General features: G+C 36.5%; 2 protein-coding genes across 4 annotated transcripts; both read right to left on the bottom strand.

Annotated features, from left to right (window-relative positions):
• Positions 1-5119: 5119 nt before the first annotated feature.
• rsph10b (radial spoke head 10 homolog B) lies at positions 5120-13423 on the bottom strand. 3 transcript variants are annotated; one of them, XM_079852288.1, is made up of 18 exons: positions 13135-13423; positions 12971-13046; positions 12512-12580; positions 12204-12377; positions 12030-12115; positions 11815-11935; positions 11531-11707; positions 11326-11458; positions 8048-8172; positions 7762-7951; positions 7567-7660; positions 7406-7485; positions 7138-7283; positions 6948-7055; positions 6729-6872; positions 5869-5923; positions 5313-5454; positions 5120-5234 (listed from the first exon to the last, which is right to left on the bottom strand). In XM_079852288.1, exons 1-18 carry the CDS (start codon positions 13386-13388, stop codon positions 5168-5170), a joined length of 2241 nt encoding a protein of 746 aa, XP_079708414.1. In that variant the 5' UTR covers positions 13389-13423; the 3' UTR covers positions 5120-5167. The 3 variants fall into 3 exon arrangements, with proteins under 3 accessions (XP_079708414.1, XP_079708415.1, XP_079708416.1); XM_079852289.1 differs by having other exon boundaries at positions 11338-11458; XM_079852290.1 differs by lacking the exon at positions 5120-5234 and having other exon boundaries at positions 5415-5476.
• Positions 13424-13595: 172 nt separating this feature from the next.
• pms2 (PMS1 homolog 2, mismatch repair system component) lies at positions 13596-21098 on the bottom strand. Its single transcript, XM_079851411.1, has 16 exons — positions 21040-21098; positions 20824-20905; positions 19509-19648; positions 19338-19424; positions 18742-18844; positions 18396-18579; positions 18156-18323; positions 17891-17988; positions 17644-17743; positions 17468-17552; positions 16698-16850; positions 15778-16618; positions 15172-15339; positions 14986-15086; positions 14730-14899; positions 13596-14546 (listed from the first exon to the last, which is right to left on the bottom strand). Exons 2-16 carry the CDS (start codon positions 20835-20837, stop codon positions 14403-14405), a joined length of 2556 nt encoding a protein of 851 aa, XP_079707537.1. The 5' UTR covers positions 20838-20905; positions 21040-21098; the 3' UTR covers positions 13596-14402.
• Between the last annotated feature and the right edge of the window lie 220 nt (positions 21099-21318).

The following is a 21318-nucleotide window of genomic DNA, read 5'->3' as shown; positions in this document are numbered from 1 at the left end:
ATTTGAAATGCAAGATTATTAAAGGATGGTGCTGATAATGTGGTTTACTTTGGCCACTCTTTTTCTGACGACAGGCCTGACTGCCTCTTTCCAATCCCTTGCTTCTGCCTCTTTCAAGGAATTAAACTTCTTGTTAACATCTTCCACCTTTAAAAAATAAATAAATAAAATAAATCTACTTTAAACAAGAGTTTGACGTTCTTTGAGCATTTTTCTTTGAGCAGAACTTCCTGAATTATCTACTCTTGTTTTAAACTGACGAAATTGTTCTTTGTGGTGATTTTTAATATCCATATGTCTGACTCCAATAGTTGTGCCTCTGAGTTTGTAAATATCACAAATTCTTTTAACTTCAAACTAGATGTATGGGGTCAAACACATAATTGCGGTCACACTTTGGACCTTGTTTTTACTTTAGGTGTGAGAGTCCACTGTGGAATTATTGGATATGACTGTATCTGATTGATCGTAAATGTATAGTTTTTTTGAATTGTGATTCACCAGCTATTAATAAGGTCTCATCCCACAACATACTGTATGTTCTCGCATCTTTAATGAGCAGTCTCTCAATTCTGCACAATGTTTGACCGTCAAAGCCCTTGCTTGTCTAAACACTCTAATAACAGTCGTCTTGTTAGTTTCAATGCAATCTGTTTGTCCTCATCAAAAATTTCAGTACCCCTTAAGGTTAAGTCTAAGTCCAGAGAAATGATAGCTTGGTTAAAACCAGACCATTCTCAGTAGTAACTGAGTTATGGTCTGGCAAAGCTCCATAGACAAATCATTTCCAAAGGGGCGTCACCAACGGACGTCGCTCAAATGCCTCGTCAAGAGCGATCGTCATCGTGTAAAGCTGCGTCCCAATTCGCCTAAGTTACACTAAGCCATAAAAGTATGTACTCTTTTTGTGAAGAAAATGTATTTACTTTTGAATGTGTAGCAAAAAAGTAGGCAAGCTTTGGGACATACTACTTCGTCATCTTTATCGGACTGATCTGTCGCGTGCATCCTGTCACGTAAACTGCCCTGTCAATCATCGTGTCACAGTTCAAATCCTCTATTAAATCTAATTTAATTTCCTACCGTTTCTGAGAGAAATGTAGTAGCACGTTCATCTGCCAGTCGTGGGTCTTTCATGGAGACTGTCCTCATGTGTTTGCAATTTGAATATAATAATGCATTTAAAAGTTGAACGGACGTCGCTCAAATGCCTCTGGGCGCAATTGGATAGACCTAAAACCAATCAGAGCGATCGTCATTGTGTAAAGCCCGCCTCAACGTTTCTGATTGATGCTGTGATTTCTAGGCCATGGAAATGGGCTTGAATGAGCTCTTTGCCAGACTACTTCTCGAGCAAATCTGAATTTGCCGGAAGTTGTCTGGGTTTTCCCAGACATGAGAAATGATAGCCTTGACTCAATAACAGTACTCGCTGCTTGAAAAGGGAATATAGGAAGGCTGAATGCACAACGCAGTTGGAAAAAATCTGGACTTAAAATACATTATATTAGCATGAAGGAGCTGCTATTAGAGTATAACAGAATGGTTAAGGATGTGAGAACAAAATATTTTTCAGAGCGAGTCTCTGCCCATCACCACAACCCAAGATTTTTAAGACTGTTGATCTGCTGGAAAATCCAGTTGAAAGTGATGCCGACTGTGAATTGTTTTTTATCATATTTTACTGAAAAGGTTTAGTCAATTAAAACTCAATCACACCCACGATGCATTTTTCAAGATTCTTTGAGGAGAAAGTTCTAAAGAACCGCATTTATTTGAAATGGAAATCTTTTGTAACAAATGTCTTTACTGTCACTTTTGATCAATTTAATGAATCCTTTCTGAATACAAGTTACCTAATTTCTTTTTAAAAGTCTTGCTGACCCTAAAAGTTTGAACGGTAGTGTATGTTGTTTCACTGTACATGTTTCAAAAGGGCAGTGATGGCCAGCGAGACTAAGCATTTGACTGGATTTTCTGAGCTGTGGGAGTCACGATTTGATGATACCTCTATCCCGGAGGAGTAAGGCTTTAGTTTTGGCTGGTATTAAATTGAAAGTTGTCTAAACTCAACAAAGTCTAACACAGTATCCTAACTAGGTTTGATGCAAGCTTTTACTGAAAGTGAAAATGGCACAATCACAACTAATTAGAACATACCGTCTAATTAGTAATACCGTCACTGTCGGGTGGAAACCTTGTATCTCCAAAAACACTACTTTTCAGAATGAAACACTTTTTAAAAATAATTAAACATGGTGTTGTCAAAGTTGATGTAGTGTTTTTTTTTTTTTTAATTTGTTCAGACAATTGCATGTGCTGTCATATTAACATTTTACCAAAATCAAGCTCAAATGTAGTTACAAGGTTTTTGACCAGAGATTGTGTTTGGTCAGTCATTAGAACGGCCACATCTGAGGCAGTGCATATTACGTTTTCATCAACTATATATACAGTAAACTTTTTATAGCCTGTGAGAGTTATGTGGGCGCTCAGTTTTTTGTAATTTTGCCAAAATCAAGGCAGGGTAGGCAATTTGTTCCAGAAGCATTTTTTTGTTATGCTACAGTAATTGAAAGTCTCTTCACATACTGATAGCAATCACTAAGTTAAGTGGTCTAAATGTATTTGTGTGTGTGTGTCTGTGGAAGGTGTAGGACTATAAAATGTTCTTCTAATTGCGTTCGGTCCGAATGCGATGTTATGATGTCCTTCCTGTTGTCAACGCATGTATTTTCATAGGTGAACGTGATTTCACCAAGTACCACATGTTCCTGTATCAACATCTTTGTTGATCCTGGAACAACTTTCCAATCAACCAATCAGATTTGAGGGACAAGTTTACAGTTTATGTCAAGTTTAGGCTTAGAACCAGGGTGAGGTGCTTCGACATCAGTGTTATTCACCTATCATTTCCCTCTGATTTTAGGGAAAAGTTATGGGTAGGGTTAGGTTTAGGGGTAGGGATAGGGTAAGGACTACATTTTGGGACAGGCATGTTATTCCAGGATCAACAAAATATGCTGATCCAGGAACATGTCTCACTTGGCAAAATCACGGTGACCATTTTCATACCTCCACGCACCCTCGTGCTGACATCACACATCATCAGCGCACAACAAGCTTATGCTGTGTTCATGTAATAACTGTCATTTGGAAGAGATGGAAACCCATTATGTTATACTCTGAGCGGTTTGTGACTTGAATTTATTCGTTTCAATGGCAACCCTATCAACATGAAAATGAATCTGCAGCAGTCAGGTGGTACAGGTCAGTGCTCTTCAAGTTGTTTATTTGCTTTGAGACATGAGGTAGTTTAACGCCATCACGTGATGCTTTGCAAACTCTGCTGTGTGTGTTCATGTGTTTTCAAGGCGTGCCTTTAAAGAGTGCTCTTGAAGGGAGGGTGGGATCTCATGCTTTTAACTATGCCTACCCTACCTTTAAAGATGAAGTGCTATGCAGAGGCTATTTAAGACTGTACTGGCTATGACTCAACAAATGCTTGACTGAGACCCTCTTCTCTGGTCCTCGAATACACAAGACATTAGCCTTTATAAATGTAGTGATTCTTGAGTAAAGAAAACACTGTACTTATTCAAAACACCAGTTCTTACTTACCCTTGCATTGCAAATAAGCATACGGTCCAAATGTGTACTCCACTTCATTCACTAGAGGTGGAGTTATGAGGTTTTACTGACAGTTTGAGGATCCAGTGGAGATACGAGGTTTAGTCACAAGCTGCTTTTTATATGTTTCATTGGTTATATATTTGCAAAACCCACAGACAGATGTAAAGGTTGACCAATAGTAAACATTATTGCAAATATATGAAATATGGAGAAACAAGATTGGTGACAAGAATAATGAAATTTCAATGGTCTCAAATTTGATATAATAACCTTATTTAAAGCAGAAATAACTACGGTATATCATTATAGTGAAATAATTTTGCTCATATCTCCCACATTTAGATCTGACAGTACTGAGACTTTTGGATGAGAACTGGGGCCTTGTGTAAAAAAACTTTCATGTTAACCATGCGGTTTAACATGGGTCAAAAAGTTACATAGTGTAGCTAACCTTTATTCTGCATCCCTAAATCCTACTATTAGTCAGGAGAGGGTTTTTTTTCTTTTACTTGAGTTTATGGATCATGTTCTGATGTATTTTTCCCAGGATGCTACTGGTTTGGACTTTGAGCGTTACCTGCAGCCATCAGTGAGAGACGGCATGTCTCCAGGTCTTGCAGCAGAGAGGTTTTCCCTTGGGGTGGAGGATGCTGAGATGGAGAGTCCTGTGTCTCCGGCCGAGGAGCGTCGTCTTGATGTCTTGGCAACACCTACAGGTAGTTTATGTCCCTCATATCACATCATAATGTTATTAATGCTCACATTATATGGTTTGTTGGGGGGCACGTGGGCACTCACTTCTCTCTCTTGCACTCCTGTCTCAGTTCTTCCCAGAATGGTGTTTACACCCGGGACCAGTCAGGTGGATTTACATCTTTCCTTTATTAACTGTCATTTCTTCTGTCTTTCAATAGGGTTCCCACTGTTTTCCAGTCATGGAAATTCACTCAGAATTTGGATCTGATTCAGCAATTTTGATCCAATAAAATATTTTATAGATGTGCAACTAGTAAAACAATTACTACAGAAATGATTATGACTTGATTTTTATGAATAAAATCTTAAATCCTAAAGATTTTTTAGTAATTTTTAGTTTTTTAACCCTTGAAACCATCATTTTGTTTTCCATGACTGGGGGAACCACTACTCTATCACACTTTCTGAGAGTTGTCAGCATTTTCATTTTTAATTTGTCCATAACCTTGTGTTTCAGATGTCAGATAATCTGTTGCTGTTCACCCCAGAGCAGAAGGAGAGAGTGAAACCATCAGTGTGTAGCGTGACCTGATCATGTTCACTCCTCCCACAAACAAATAAAAGCACATCCACTCACTCTTTGAATGTGGATGTTTTTTCCCCTTATTTTATTGGCATTCACAGTGTTTTTAACGAAGCAAAAAAAAATCTGTGAATTTCAGCAGAATTCCATTCTGTGAATTTACTTTATCTTATTCCCGCTGGTGACTGATTGTTTTGAATGCCAGACGTGGTAGAGGTCACATGGGTCATGGGAGAAGGGGGCGAGTGATTAACATTATTGTTTGGAAACTCTCTTTCCATCTTCGTCTTGTCTCTCCTCAGCCTCCAGCTGTTCTGTATGTCTGAAAAGAATTGTAAATTATAAAAATATGGGCTTCAAAAACCATTTCTTTGAATCTAGGGGATTTTTTTTTAAATACCTTGCTTTGTCAGCATCTGCAAGACCACTTCTGTTCTTTTCTCTCAGCTTGAGTCTCTCCTCCTCCAGCTTCACGCTGTGCTCATATGCAGGGAAGAAGATCTGAGTGAAGAACTGCTGTGTTTTCTGCATCCAGTCCTTCTCTGAGGATATGAAATTAGCCCACTATTAGGGATAAATCATCAGAGGCAGAACTAAGATTTTATTCATTTACATGAATTTTCCAGGTGACACTTTTAAATTAGGCTACCTCATATGGTTTTCCAAAGATGTGGGAAGCACATTTACATTTATTCATGTAGCATATGCTTTTATCTAAAATAAAATAAACTACTTCCAAATGAGGAATAAAAGCTAAGGCAATAATGTAAGTGCTAGCAATACAGCGTTTCAAACAACCTCCAGAATAGTACAACCCTTGATCTTTATTTTGTCTTATTTTAAGTCACCTTAAAGCCCCTTTGGAAGTTTGCTGAAACCTCCTAGTTGAGAACCACAGATATAGTAACAAGGACAGGCCACATTTTCCATTATGAATTGCATTTGTGAAGTCAAACCTTTGAAAGCAAGCACAGGACTTTGTCTTTGCTCCATCTCCTCAGATAGGGATAACTGAAACATTTCAAAAGATAAGAGCACCTTAATAGGTGGTTTGCAGTCACGTGATTGTGATGACGCGCGAAATTCAGATGGAGGGCAGGAAGTGAAGAGTGGAATGGACGAGATGGAGTAAAGTCCGAACTGTACTACTTTAGACGCTATTACAAGAGAAAAATATAACAAAAAATTTAAACATATGTTGATTTGCCTGTAACGTTACAGGCAAGATTTGGTACAGGGGTAACGTTAACTTACAAACTCAAAGAAAAGAAGAAACAATTACTTTAACTTTACAAAGTTTGGAAAATGTACGTTACACAAACATCCACATAAGTTGTATTAACTCACCTTTGACGAAATGATCACTGCACACACAGGCGTTTTCCGATTCGGCTCCTCCCGACCGCAGACGTAGGTTTGCAAGCCATTTTTGCGTTTTTCGGTCAATTTCTTGCATTTGTCCCCCTTATGAACAACAACTTTTGGTACACGATAAAAACTCCTCGTGGTTTGATCGATTTGAGCAACCATAAACGACGCAAAACATCGGCATTTTGAGTTTGTTATAGTGCTTCCTAAATGTATCAAATCACTTCCTGCCCTCCATCTGCATTTCGCGCAATGGCAACGCAGTGACATGACGTCATATGCAAACAAGCTATAGAGACAGTCTGGTTAGGTTTCACCCCAGCTAAGATAATATCCAATGGAATGTGATACTGAGTGGTATCTACAAATCTCAAGAGACTTTGTACTGCCAAAATGAGAGAAAATGGCTGAGATTTAATTCTTAAAAATTGAAAAAACAGGCACTGACTTGAAGTGAACTTGGCTCTGTAATATTCTGCGTGGTGTCGTCCCAATGACTTGTGTCAGTCTGGCTCTCAACATCAGTTAGGATTCTCTGGCCTTTCACCTCAGCACAGCCCAACAATGCCTCAAAGAACTCCAGAAAGCTCATCTACAACCAAAATAATTTGTCATATCAAATCAAAGTAATATCAACCAAAAAAAAAACATGAGTTCAGCTACTGACCTCCAGGTCCAGGTTGCTGTAGATTCCATCATGAATTGCAGAACTGTCCACATAGAGGATCTCTAACACTTTGGACACGGTTAGCTCGCTGTCATATAAAGAGAGGTCCTGTGAACAGGACTATGCATAAGAATTATGTGTGAATAATTCTTAGAAAGTTGAGACTAGATGAAAGTAAGAGGCCTGTTACCTTAAGCAACCAGACAAATTGCCTTGCAGTCAAGGTTTGGTCAGGCTGGACAGAATTTGCTTTACACAGGGCCTGGTAAATTTCCCAGCATCTGTCTGAGTAGTGACATGCAACTGAAGCATGGACAGGGTGACAGAACAGAGAGCCTAAAATAAAGAAATACATTTTTAATATTTAATAATTAATAAATAATAATAGTCTATGTTTAACAGGGACATTCAAGAAAATTTGTAATAATACAATCATAATATAATGTGTATCTTTCTACCTTTCACATTCTTTGCATTGGGAATGATGTTTTGCCTCATGAGCTTTGAAAAACATGCTGCGAGTATGTTATTAGAGGACCTGTAACATGACAAGTGATCTGTGACTAGATGGAAACTTTCAAGAACATAAAAAATCCTATCATTGTAGGAAAATACTCACTCAATATCTTCGTGGCAAATATGATATGCTACAACGATAATATAGCTGATACACTCTCTCGGTAGAATGGCAGTGAAAGGAGAATAAACCTGATCTGGATTCAGACAGTGACAACAAGCAAAACTTTGATTACAAATAGTTTATTTGATATAAAGAGAAAACATCACAAACCATAATTATGCTCAAAGACATTACCAGTGATGAGATGATCTATTTGCGCTTGCGTGATTCCGTGCTGGTGAACTTTACAGTCCATGAGAAATCGAGAGAACTGCAGGTAGGTCAGGGGGAATATTTTGTCTGGAGATTTCTCATGTCCAAGGCTGCTGTAGAAGCTATATATCTCCCTTAACAAACCAATGTGTCTCAGCACTGCAAACTCCACCTGCACAGATGGAAATAAAATAATACTTACACAGCACACCAACACACATTTGGCTCTGGATTTACCTTAGGATTCATTTCAAATAAGGACAAAAACCTGTTTGAGTTCTTGATCTCTGTGGTCCTCAGGGACTCGGTCTAACAGAGTATTGATGTTCAAAACCATGTCAGATCCGAGTGGTGAGTTTGTGCTTGACTGTGAAGATCTTTTGGATGAATCATCTAATTAACAGAGATAAACTATTAGAAACACTATAAGTAAAAATAATAATAAATAAAACCTCTTGACATACTGTAAGGGACATGAAATTAAGTAAACAGTTTTTATAGTACACTGTCAAAAAAGTCTGATAAGTTAACTCTCTCTAAAGGTTTTTTTTATATATTATTATTTAGAATGACTGTTTACGGTACATTGCCATGCTATTTACCACATAAATGCATAAATGGACATTCATTGCTCATTAGAGTTAACCTTTTTTTATTCAGGGATCAACGAGGATGGCCAATGTGAGAGTGTTTCAGGTCATTTGATGGAACTGTCAAATTAGATTTATTTAACCAGCACTATAGCTTGTTTGATTAGATGCACTTTTATGCTTTGCTTACTTAAACATATGGTTTTCTCTGTGACATACTGTTTTCTGTTTCATACCTTAATGTAAGCTTGTTAATAGTTAAAATTATATAACTGGCTAATAGATGAGGTTTTATCGAAATTGATTGAATGACTTAGTAGTTTAAGAATTGAATGACAATGACTAATTAGTAATGTTTTGTTATGAATGCAATCATCTTTTTCTGTATTTATGAATTTAAGCTGTCTTGGAGTTTTTTGTATAATTATAATTTAATACACAATTGTAATCAAAATTATTCAACCCCCATTGCAAATCAGGTTTATTGGCAAAATTTACAGACTTTCAGCTGTTTGCAATGAACAAATCAAACAAAAGTAATTGAAATAGCTCAACACAACAAATGTTTCAAGTGATTTCCACAAATTCAACTGAAAATGCAACTTTTAATTACTTTTGCAGTCTCACAATTATTCAACCCCTTTATGGTAAGCATCTTTAATACTTAGTAGAACACCCTTTTGCTGTTATGACCTGATGCAAACGAGATGTTTAACCAAGCACCATACAGCTTCTGGCAGTTGTAATTTTGATTACAACTGTACACTCACTGGCTACTTTATTAGGTACACCTGTTCAACTGCTCGTTAACGCAAATATATTATCAGCCAATCACATGGCAGCAACTCAATCTCAGAAAAAAGAGAAAATATCCGGTGAGTGGCATTTCCGTAGACGAAAATGCCTTGTTGGTGCCAGAGGTCAGAGGAGAATGGCCAGACTGGTTTGAGCTGATAGAAAGGCAAGAGTAGGCTAACTCAAATAACCTCTTGTTACAACCGAGGTCTGCAAAAGAGCATCTCTGAATGCACAACACGTCAAACATCGAAGCAGAACGAGCTACAGCAGCAGAAGACCACACTAGGTGCCACTCAGCTAAGAACAGGAAACTGAATAATAATTTAATATATGAAATAATAAATGTATATAGGCAAGAGTATATATATATATATATATATATATATATATATATATATATATATATATATATATATATACTGTATATATATATACAGTCATGGCCAAAATTGATGGCACTCCTGATAAATATGATAAAAAATGGCTGTAAAAAATAAATCTGCATTGTTTATCCTTTTGATCTTTCCTTCAAAAAATTCACAAAATCCTAACCTTTCATTGAAGTAAAAGAATTGAAAGTGGGGGGTAAATCACATTATGAAATAAATGTTTTTCTCCAAAACACGCTGGCCATAATTGTTGGCACCCTGTTATTAAACACTTTCTGGAACCTCCTTTTGCCAAGATAACAGATCTGAGTTTTCTCCTATAATGCCTGATGAGTTTGGAGAACACCTGACAAGAGATCAGAGACCATTCCTCCATACAGAATCTCTCCAGATCCTTCAGATTCCCAGATCCATGTTGGTGCTTCTTCTCTTCAGTTCAGCCCACTCATTTTCTATATGGTTCAGTTTAGGGGACTGGGACGGTCATGGCAGAAGCTTCATTTTGTGCTCAGTTGCCCATTTTTGTGTTGATTTTGATGTTGATGTTTGTTTTGGACCGTTGTCCTGATGGAAGATCCAACCAGGCCCATTATAAGATTTCTAGCAGAGACGGTCAGGTTTTGATTTTTTATCTGTTGATATTTGATAGAATCCATAATACCATGTATCTGAACAAGATGTCCAGGACCTCCAGCAAATAAATAGGCCCACAGAATATAAGATCCAGCAGTATATTTAACCGTAGGCATGGGGTACTCTTCATCCCTGTTTGCACCAAACACATCTGGTGGGTTTGCTGCCAAAAATCCCCTTTTTTGTTTCATCTGACCACAGAATCCGGTCCCTTTTGAAGATCCAGTCGTGTCTGACCACTGAATATGCTAGAGTTTACTTTTGGAGGAGTGAGGATGATTTTTCTTGAAAACCTCCCAAACAACATGTGGGGATGTAGGGGTTGTTTGATAATTTTTTTTTAGGCTTTCTGACCCCAAGACTCAACTAATCTCTGCAATTCTCCATCTGTAATCCTTGGAGCGTCTTTGGCAACTCAAACTATCCTCCTCACCGTCCATTAAGACAATATAGACACACGTCCTCTTCCTGGCAGATTCGTAACATCTTTAGTTGATTATAACTTCTTAATTATTGCCCTGATGGTCAAAATGGGGATTTTCAATTCTTTAGATATTTTCTTACAGCCACTTTCTATTTTGTGAAGCTCAACAATCTTTTGCTGCGCATCAGAACTATATTCTTTGGTTTTACTCATTGTGATGGATGATTAAGGGAATTTGGCCTTTGTGTTTCCTCATATTTAAACTCCTGTGAAACAAGAAGTCATAGCTGGACAATTTCCTGTTCCTAGTCACTCTGGTGTGCTTAAAAATGTAATATAATGGGAATATACTTCAGAGATATTTTTCTCATAAAAAATTCTAGGGGTGCCAACAATTATGGCCAGCGTGTTTTGGAGAAAAACATTTATTTCATAATGTGATTTACCCCCAATTTCAATTCTTTTACTTCAATGAAAGGTTAGATTTTTGCGAATTTTTTGAAGGAAAGATCAAAAGGATAAACGATGCAGATTTATTTTTTACAGCCATTTTTTTATCATATTTATCAGGGGTACCATCAATTTTGACCATGACTGTATATATATATTATTTTATAATAAATGTAAAAATTATACATTGTATATATTTTTTACATTCCAGAGAGCTAATGATATTTAATTCTAAATATTTAATTCTGGTCATGAATATTACTTAATACTTTACTCTCATCTGGAAAAGGAGTCGTAATCCCACTTAGGCCAGGAGTAAATGCAGGAAATTCAGCCATGCAGTCCTTATTAAACTCCCCTTCATATACCCGTCCATTTTGAAAAGTGTATTTCCCCTGCAAAAGACCATCTGTAGAGTTGGAATCACACAACCATCTCACATCTCAATAGTTTGAAAGGTGGTTTACCTGTCCATGTTTTTTGTCATGTTTCCACTCTCCACTATACACAGCCCCACTGGCATATAAGAACTGTCCTTGACCATGACGCATGCCTTGAACAAATTCTCCCATGTACTCGTTCATACGAGGGTACTGAGAACATGGAACTCTTTTACAGAACCATGTGTGCGTTCCTTTTCCATCCTACATTAAGTAAGAAACTTCTGCTAAAATTTTCATTACAAAATTATACAAAATCATAATGTAAGAAATGACCCTAAAAATAAGGGCAAAGTTAGTAAATGACAGACCTGGATGCCATTTAACCACTGTCCACTGTATTGCTGATCCAACTGAACCCATCTCATTGTTCCTTCTCCATGTCGGACATTGTTCCTCCATTGTCCTTCATACACATTGCCAGATGGGTAACTTAATGGGAAACAAATATATTTATATTTTCTTCAAATATTAATTTATATAAAAAAATATATATATTTATAAAGAAATGATTACTATCACACACCACCGCTTTCCCCAACCCTCTCTGCTGTTGTTCACCCAGTCTCCTTTGTACCATGATGTGGATGCTTGGTTATAGTACATTACACCCTGTCATCATCACAGGACACCACTCAAGATATTTATTATTAAATACATGTGAGGAAAGTTGAGACAATAGATGTGTGTATGCACATACCTGCCCTTGTCTTTTGCCCAGATACCACTGACCTCTGTACACAGTAGAGGTTTTGAAACATTTGAACACCCCGACACCATGACGGACACCTTGGTGTAACTCCCCCTCATAAGTGCTGCCATCTAGCCAGGTGTAAGTCCCATGTCCCATGGGAACATTTAATTTAAAATCACCCTGCCACAACAGTTAATTTCGCTATGAATAATTAATGTCTCCAATCAAAACACTGGGGTATTATGTGACTTATCAAATCCTAGCTAATGTAAATCTTCCTGTAAATTTTTGACTTCCATGAACTCTTTACATACCTGATACTTTATACCGTCTGACCAGATATATTCACCAGAGCCATGCATCAACCCATGTGAAAAACTACCCTAATGAATGCAAAATGGTAGGAATAATGAAATAATGTTTATTTAAGGTTTTCAAGCAGAATTTGTAGTCTACTGGAGACTGAAGGTATCATATTTCAGGCCAGGGGATAGCCTATATATTGAAATTATTTCTAAATGTTCATCTTTCCATCTTTCCTCCCTTACAACATTCATATATATATATATATATATATATATATATATATAAAACGTTATATATATATATTTTTTTAAATATAACAAAAGATCTGTTAAGTAATATATAATGTACAGTAGTAATGTTGGCAATGTTCTTAATAAAAAATGTAACGTTAGTGCATTTAAATTTGATTTACATTTTTATACAGGATCTAAAGGTCGAAAACCCCTAAGTTATCGTTCATCACTCACCTTGTAAATGTGGCCACCTTGAAAGTAAGCGACACCTTTTCCATGAAACATTTCTCCACACTTTTCACCCTCATATCTGAGGGAAAAAAAGATCCCAAACACTACAAACACCTATTTTATTTGTCAACCAATCTGAGTGTTATCATTTCGCAAGAATGTCTAACCTTTCCACGATTATATGGTGAAGAATGGGAACTTTACGGCACTGATCATGTTCATTGTTTGGTCGATGCTCGTTCGTGTGCCGAGACACTGCAGAGGAGGAACACACAGCAGAGCTCGAGGAGTCTTGTCCATCGTCAGGCTCTGTGACGGACTCCGACACTAAACTGGACGTGGAGGACTGTCCTAACACTTTACTTAACGTTGGTTCTGGCGTAGATCTGTTAGAACTTATTTTTTGTCCTTTATTAGCCATCGCCGGTAGAGAGTCAGAATTGTTCGCTAGTTCACCAACTAGTTAACATCCCTGTGGGGTGTACATAGTAACACACTACCGGTTGCTAAGCAATGTTACAGTACGGCAAGTTAGAAGGGTCAAAAAATATATAGAGTCTCGTTTAATGTAAAATATGATAAGGGACCGAGGCTAATCGGTCATTTTTTTAGACTCCAAATAATATTTCTCACAGTAGTTTTATTTTTGAAAGTCAGCTTCTGTACATGCACATATTAAAAGGACAGTTCATCAAAAAATTACAGTAACACTTTACAAGAATGAACAATACTTCTAAAGCATTTATTAATCTTAACGTTAATTTCAACATTTACTAAAACATTATTAAAATCAAGTGTTGTATTTGTTAACATTAGTTAATGCATTGTGAACTGACATGAACAAACAATAAACTGTATTTTTTAAACTAAAATGAATAAATACTGTAACAAATGTATTGCTCATTGTTAGTTAATACATTAACCAATGTTAACAAATGAGACCTTATTGTAAAGTGTTACAAAATAACTTTTTTTTTTCCTGAGGAAAACTGTTAACCAAATAGTTTTGGAGACCATTTACTTCCACTGTACGGATAAACAAAACAATAATTTATTTCTCAAAGTACCTTATGTTCCACATAAGACAAAAAAGTCTTGCAGGTTTGGAATGACATTAGGGTGGGTAAACCATGACAATTTTCATTTTTTTGTGTGTGTGAACTATCCCTTTAAATTAATTATTCATATTCTATACAAGCACTAGGGGTTATATATTTGCACCTTTAAAATGTTTACTAATTTTTAAGAAATAAAAAATACAAAGCCTCCAAAAAAAAGTGACATTACAGTTAGATAAAGAATTAGGAGCTCAAACACATTAAAAAACATGAAAAAGATACTTTATTATAAAAAATACAAATAATAATAAAATCCGTAATTAAAACAATAGTGTTTAGCAGTCAATATAAAATTCACAGGCAAAAAATAAAGTGTTTCAGTCAGGAGAAACCATATCCAGATTAGCAAGGTGTCTCATGGTGGGTCTACCATGTGGACAATTCCAGGGCTGTTCAATTTCACCCATGTGAAGCACAAGTTTCTTCATTTCACTGATGTTGAGGGCAGTGCCAACCATCACCTGTGTAAACAGAAAAACAGAACAAACTGTTTATATAAAAACTTAACAAAAAGAACACAAATATGCAACGGCTCAATCACAGACTCTGATCTTCCTTTACAGGTTTTTATGTGGGTTCATACAGGTGGATTAGAACAGGGTTGCAAAATATTCCTGACGGGAAGAAAAGTTAGCTGCCCTCACCGATTTGCGACAAGCCCTGGATGCAAACATTTGCCTAACTCGAGAAGGTCGACACATGATTCCTGGACTGTCGCTAAGCATGAAGATGAGTTCTTCAATGTCACTTGGGCCAAAGGTCCAATTCTTACTTGTAGGTAAAGACACCAGCTTCACCCTCTCCATAACCTGAGCTGATAAACACACCACCATACCACATTAATTTGAAGGAATATGTACCAGATACGATCCTGAAAATCTACTACAGTAGATAACCCACCATCCTCATCAATGAGGAAGTCAAAACCATTCTTTCTGAAGATTTCAAGGTTTTCCATGAGCACAGTTTCACTGATAGCCGGGAGGTGGAGATTTTGTGGACTGCATATGGAGAAAGAAAATATAAGTTAGCTTTAAAATAAATACCAGCTCCCAGTTCCACTTATCTGTGCAGATTGTGACTTACACTATGAGCCTCTGTCCCTTTAAAACCGTATTCTGTTGGAGCATCTCAAAATTGTACTTTTCATCTGTGGCATGCTGGTCGATTATGAAAAGGTCAGATTTCAGCTTGGTGATAATAAAACCCAGGTTGAACTGACCAATGATTTCCATATCCTTGAACATATCTTTGCTGTAAAGAAAAGTTGAAACCTTTTAAATGGCATATAAACTCATAAACATGATGATTGCAGTATTTCAAAGGGATAGTAAACCCAAAAATAAAAATTCTGTTATAATTTACTCATTCTCAGGTTGTTACAAACCAGTAAGCATTTCTATCTTCTGCAGAACATATTTTGAAAAATTATGGTAACCAAACAGTTTCGGTTCCAATTGACTTCTATTGTAGGGGGAAAAAAAACAATGCAAGTCAATGTTCACCAAAAGGGTTTGGTTCTTTAAAATTCTTTTTTTTTAAAAAAACATTCTTTACATTTTTTTTTTCTTCAACAGAACAAAGTGAGTCATACAGGTTTGGAACAACATGAGGGAAAGAAAATGATGATAGAAGTTTCATTTTTAGGTGAACTATCTCTTTAGGAGCTCTAACTAAAAAGATCAGTCTAACCTTATTTCTTTCTTAAGCTCGTCCTCAGCACTATGGTTTTCTCCAGGGTTAATCTTCGCCCTGAACCGTCTATATTTTAGCTCTTGATCATTGTTCTCTGTCTTCTGAGCCTGCAGCCTCTGTATCCTTTTAGAAAGTTCCTGCAGAGAAAACTGCAAAAGCACAGTTTTCTTCTGTGTGCTGACAGGTGAATCCAATTCCTGGGAGGAATTCTTGTTTTTGGAGTTCACCAAACATGCTGGAGGTTCATCTTCACGTCTAGCTCTTTTAGCTTCAGGACTTAAGATTCTTTCCTGGTGTTGTTCAGACTTTGTTTCTGGCATCAAAGGTTCGTGACTCCAGAACTTATCATTTACAGGTTCATCAATAGTCTCAGCTTTAACATCAGTTTCATATATAATAGGGTGTAAAACTGACTTGTTTTCTGAATTGTTTTCAAGTAGAATCTCTGGATCATCTTTTGCAGAACTTTGGTTTGCAGCCCAAGAATCATCAGCATCACTATCAAAGGTGCTTTTATATTTAGCTAAACAAACAGTCGATTTAATGGAAGTAACAGCCGCAAAACTTGGAGAGGATTTTAAAGGCGGCCTCATGTCAGTAACTTTTTTAGAGGAGCTCACAAAGGAAAACATATTCTTCTGAGAAGGACCAGCACAAACAGCTTTATGACTAGACTGCTTTGACCCAATTCCTGGAGCCTGATGGTTTGAAAATGCTTGTTTAAGTCCTGCTAGATTGATGGAAGTCTTTGGGGGCCCTTCATCTGGAAGAGCTTCAGAGGCTGAAACGGTTTCACAATCTTCTGTACCAGTGCTTGTCTTAGTTGGTCTACCTAGGCCTTCAAGAGCAACATCAACATATGTAATGACACTTCAAGACAACACATGAGCGGTCCTAAAAGGTCTGAAGTACTTTACCTGTAATTGCTGGAGAAATGTGATTGAGACTTATTTTATTGACACCAATCTCAAACATAGCAATGAGTGAGCTTTTTAGAATGGCCAGCAAGAGTTTTTCCTCTTGTAGAAGGATTTGACGTTTGTCTGGAGTGACATTCACGTCGACACAGTCTAAAGTGAAACAAAGAATCAAAACACAGGATTAAACATGTTTAAAAATACTTCATTAAGCATTTATATTCTACATAACTTTGTATTATATAAACTACCGTTTAAAGGTTTCTGAATGACTATTTAAATATTTTCAAAAGTACAGAAATACAGTAAATTGTTAAATATATATATATTTTATATATTCTATTTTAAAATGTAATTTATTTCCGTGATCGCAAGGCTGAATTTTCAGCAGGCATTACTCCAGTCTTCAGTGTCACATGATCCAGAAATCATTCTTATATGCTGATTTGGTGCTCAAGAAACATTTATTTTTAGTATTAATGTGATTCTTTGATGGAGAGAAAGTTTAGAACAACGAGTTTATTTAAAATATAATTTTTTGCAACACCTGTCAAAAGTGACAGTAAAGACATTTAAAATGTAATTCCTCTTGCTGAATAAAAGTATTTATTTCTTTAAATACCTAATACTTTTAATGCCTAATTACCCAAACTTTTGAACAGTAGAGTATTCACTTATTTGCAATCATCATATATGATATATTATATTATATTATATACAGTACACTATATACAGTACACTAATTTCAATTCTTAATTTTTAAGTCTTACCTGAAGCGACAGTGATGTTTAGAGCGACAAATGGGTATTGATGTCGATTGTACATGTGATAAACCTCATTCACAAGCTTGGAGACCTGCAAATATTTCAAAAAAATATGAACACATCATACTTATTACATATAATTATATTATAAACGCAATAATACTTAAATAAAAAGACCACACCTTTACTGGATCACAGGGTCTTTTATTGATAAAGAAGAACTGTCTGTCAGTAGCACTTCGACCAACACCATGATCCCCTTGTGACACAAACCCTTCGATGCTAGAATGCAATAATACCAATAAACATCACTTTACACAGGAATATCCAAGTTATAATATGGTTTTCATTACCTGATTTGCGCCAAACTGATTATAAGTCAATCGTAGATAGACCCACAAATGAATATGTTTACACAGAATAACTTACATGAAAAGGTCTTTTGGAACATCTACCCCACAGAGACCATAGTCTTCCTTAATGGATTCATTGGGAGATATTTGTTGGAAGGGAATCAAACTTTGTAGCTGAGGACAAATAAAAATGTGACATAGTATGTTACTCTCAAACAACAGGGACAAACAATAATGCAGGTACTTTGTTAGAATAATGTGATAGTGTGTTATATGTTGGTCAATTTTGGTTTAGGAATTTATCCTCTTAAAATATCCACAAGAAAATCGGTTCTTCTCACCTGTTTAGGTCCAAACACAGCTCCAATGTTGTCTCTCATGCTGTTACTGCCGCTGGTGCACAGTACAGTGGTGCGCTTGCCTTGTCCCATCTGGTTAGTGCATGTAATACGCACACCAGTGGAGATGATGCAGTAGGATTGCAAGACGAAAATCATCTTGGAATAATCCTGTGAAGAAACTATTTAATTCCTTCCTAAACATGGAGACAAACCCATGCACCCATATATATCCCAGCAGACCTTTTTGATGTTGCGCTGGAACTCCTTGTGTCGAACAGGTAACGTGGAGAAGAGCTTCTGAAGAGTGACGGTAGTGCCATGCTGACGGGGATGCGGCACACGCTCAGTGAGACGACCATTGTGGTCATACACCAGACGAGCTCCGATCTGAGCGCTCTCATGACAGGTCACGACACTAAGATCACTGCGGATATTGAACAGTGTATATTAAGGAAGCACTAGAGAGTTTAATCAAACATATCAGTACATGATCAATGGAGAGATCATCATTGTGCTATAATCATCACGTATTATGTAATGCTCATACTGTAAGAATTAAGAAGACGCATACAAAGTAAAGTGTTACCTAAGAGCACAAAGTGAGCTGAGAGCTTCACCGCGGAACCCAAACGTCTCCACGTGTATCAGGTCGGAAAAATCTCTTAATTTAGAGGTGTGATGTTTTAAAGCTGCAGATGTGGAGAAGACACAGATAGGTACACTACCCGTCAAAAGTCTGGAATCATTAAGACTTTAAAATGTTTTTAAAAGAAGTGGAATATTATTGCTATTAAAAATGTGACATATTTTAAAATGTAATTTATTCCTGTGATGGAAAACTTTTGATGGAAAGCTTTCAGCAGCCATTACTCCAGTCTTCGGTGTCACATGATCCTTCAGAAATCCTTCTAATATGCTGATTTAGTGCTCAAGAAACATTTCTTATTATCAATGTTCGAAACCGTTTTGCTGCTTAAATATTTTAAGCTTAGCATTTATTTAAAAATATTCATATCTAACACTATAAATTTCTTTACGGTCACCTTTATTATATATATATAAAATTGTATTATATATTATCTATATATAAAAAAAAAAACTCTTAATTTTAATAAACTTTTGACTGGTAATCTAAGCATGCCAGACTCTGTTATGTCCAATGTTCAGAAAAAGGCAACTTACTTAGTCCCTCAAAGTTTTGCTCCTCAACACCTTTTCCATTGTCTGACACTTCCACCAACTCTGTTCCACTGTCTTTTAGCTTGACATCTGTATGAAAACAAAACAATTGACCAAATGTAGCATTATCTCAAGCGCAAGCATTATCCTCATGCTGTCATCCCTTGAGCTCACCAACATTAGTGGCACCAGCATCAATGCTGTTCTCCACCAGCTCCTTCACAGCTGTGGCCAGACTCAGCACCACCTGTCCAGAGCAGATCTGATGCACAGACTGTTTGTCTATTGCCTTTATGGCTCCAGAAGAATCCGTGCTAGGATTTTAAAATACAGACTATGAGAGCAAACAGCATGAAACATTAGTAAACAGTACTGTACAATACTGTAGTAAACAGTGTTTCCAATATAGCAGACAGGGATGAGCAGTATTTATGATACATGTATTTCAAATATAAAATAGGATTTTGTAATTTGTATTTGATAGGGTTGATGAAAATGGCTTCATATGTTGTATCAAAATACTTTAGTGTTCTGTATTTTTGTAATACTTTGTAAGAAGTCTACATGATGACATCATAAAAGTGCGGCCTCTGATTGGAGCCTAATCAGTAGTTTGCCCAGACATGTTGAGATAAGAACAGAAAATGTATCCATAATTCCATATGGAAGAGGGTGGTCAAGGTAAGAAATGTGCAGGCTTGCCAGTTTTCCATCATTTTTTTTTCTTTTGCATAAATTGCTATAATTTTTAACAGTTCATGTTAAGTTTTGGTGTTCGTTTTAGTAGTAGTGTTCTATAAATAGTGTACCAATTTACATAATGTTCTTGAAAACTATTATACCGAGCAACAGCCCCACAGTTAAGCTTGCTACTTTCAGCCTACGTCGGTTGTGCATGAAAAATAAAATAAAGTTGCAATGAATACAGGGGCTATCAGATGTCATTGAGTCGGTATTGATAATGCAAAATAGTCCCTTCCTTACCAAACACCAAGTAACTAAATAAGGATACAACTATGTCATTCGCAAATTGTCATCTGGGAGATCACAGGGATATGTGACAATTTGATCTGTTTACTGGTTACATATGTCAGATTTATTGCATGACTTGGCAGAGAAAAGCTGTTGCTATCAAACATTGTTTACTTCATCAACTGAGTCAGTGTAATGGTGAAGGTGATTAAATAGGCCAATTGGTAGAAGGTTTGCAGAGAAATTTTATGCTCCCTTGTAAAAGTACGTTTTAGTCATTTTAAAATACAAAAATACAGTAGTTTATTTTGATACATTTTGTGGCTGCTGTATTTTGTAGTTTATTTTGATACAATTAAAATGAAGGTATTTGGTGTTTTATTTTAAAATACATTTTGATGTATCTTTGCCCAACCCTGATAGCGGATCATTTCACTTGTCTAGTCTAGTGTTATTTCTCGTTGTTATAGTGTAGCAACCTATTGGAAACAGAACATGCAAAGCTTTAAAAACTTACCACGAATCTGACATCCTTTCTGTAACAGTATGGTTACAGACGCTTAACTTTGCATTGTGGCTATTTTGATAGCTTTTGCTCCCTGCGGTATTCAGAAGAAACAAGGAGCAGCAATTGAATGTGTTTTCATTGCTCAGTGTGAAAAACCAATTATTCGTCAAGAAAAAAAGCTATGATAAACTACAAACTATTCAAATCATATAACAATCAACGCACGCGCATAAGTGGGTCGCTCTATGCTGCTCAGTCTGAACACGTTCCCGCCTACGGCGTGACGCAAACCATCGGTTTAGCACGTTTTGCGTCCGTGACATGTGATCAACTGTTGCCTACTGTCAATGCTACTGTACAAATTTGTACCGTCGGCTGTTATATTCATCTTTATTTTTTTATTACTTTGTTATGCCAAGTTAATCTTTAACTTAATGCGTCTCTCCTCTGTGAAGTCTATGTGGAAACAAATGTTCCAAAAAACGGTTATATATATATATATAT

Source organism: Squalius cephalus (assembly GCF_949319135.1).
Source record: "Squalius cephalus genome assembly, chromosome: 19".
Classification (NCBI taxonomy): domain Eukaryota; kingdom Metazoa; phylum Chordata; class Actinopteri; order Cypriniformes; family Leuciscidae; genus Squalius; species Squalius cephalus.
The sequence above is the reverse complement of the archived record's forward strand: the minus strand, read 5'-3'. Positions and strand labels throughout refer to the sequence as shown.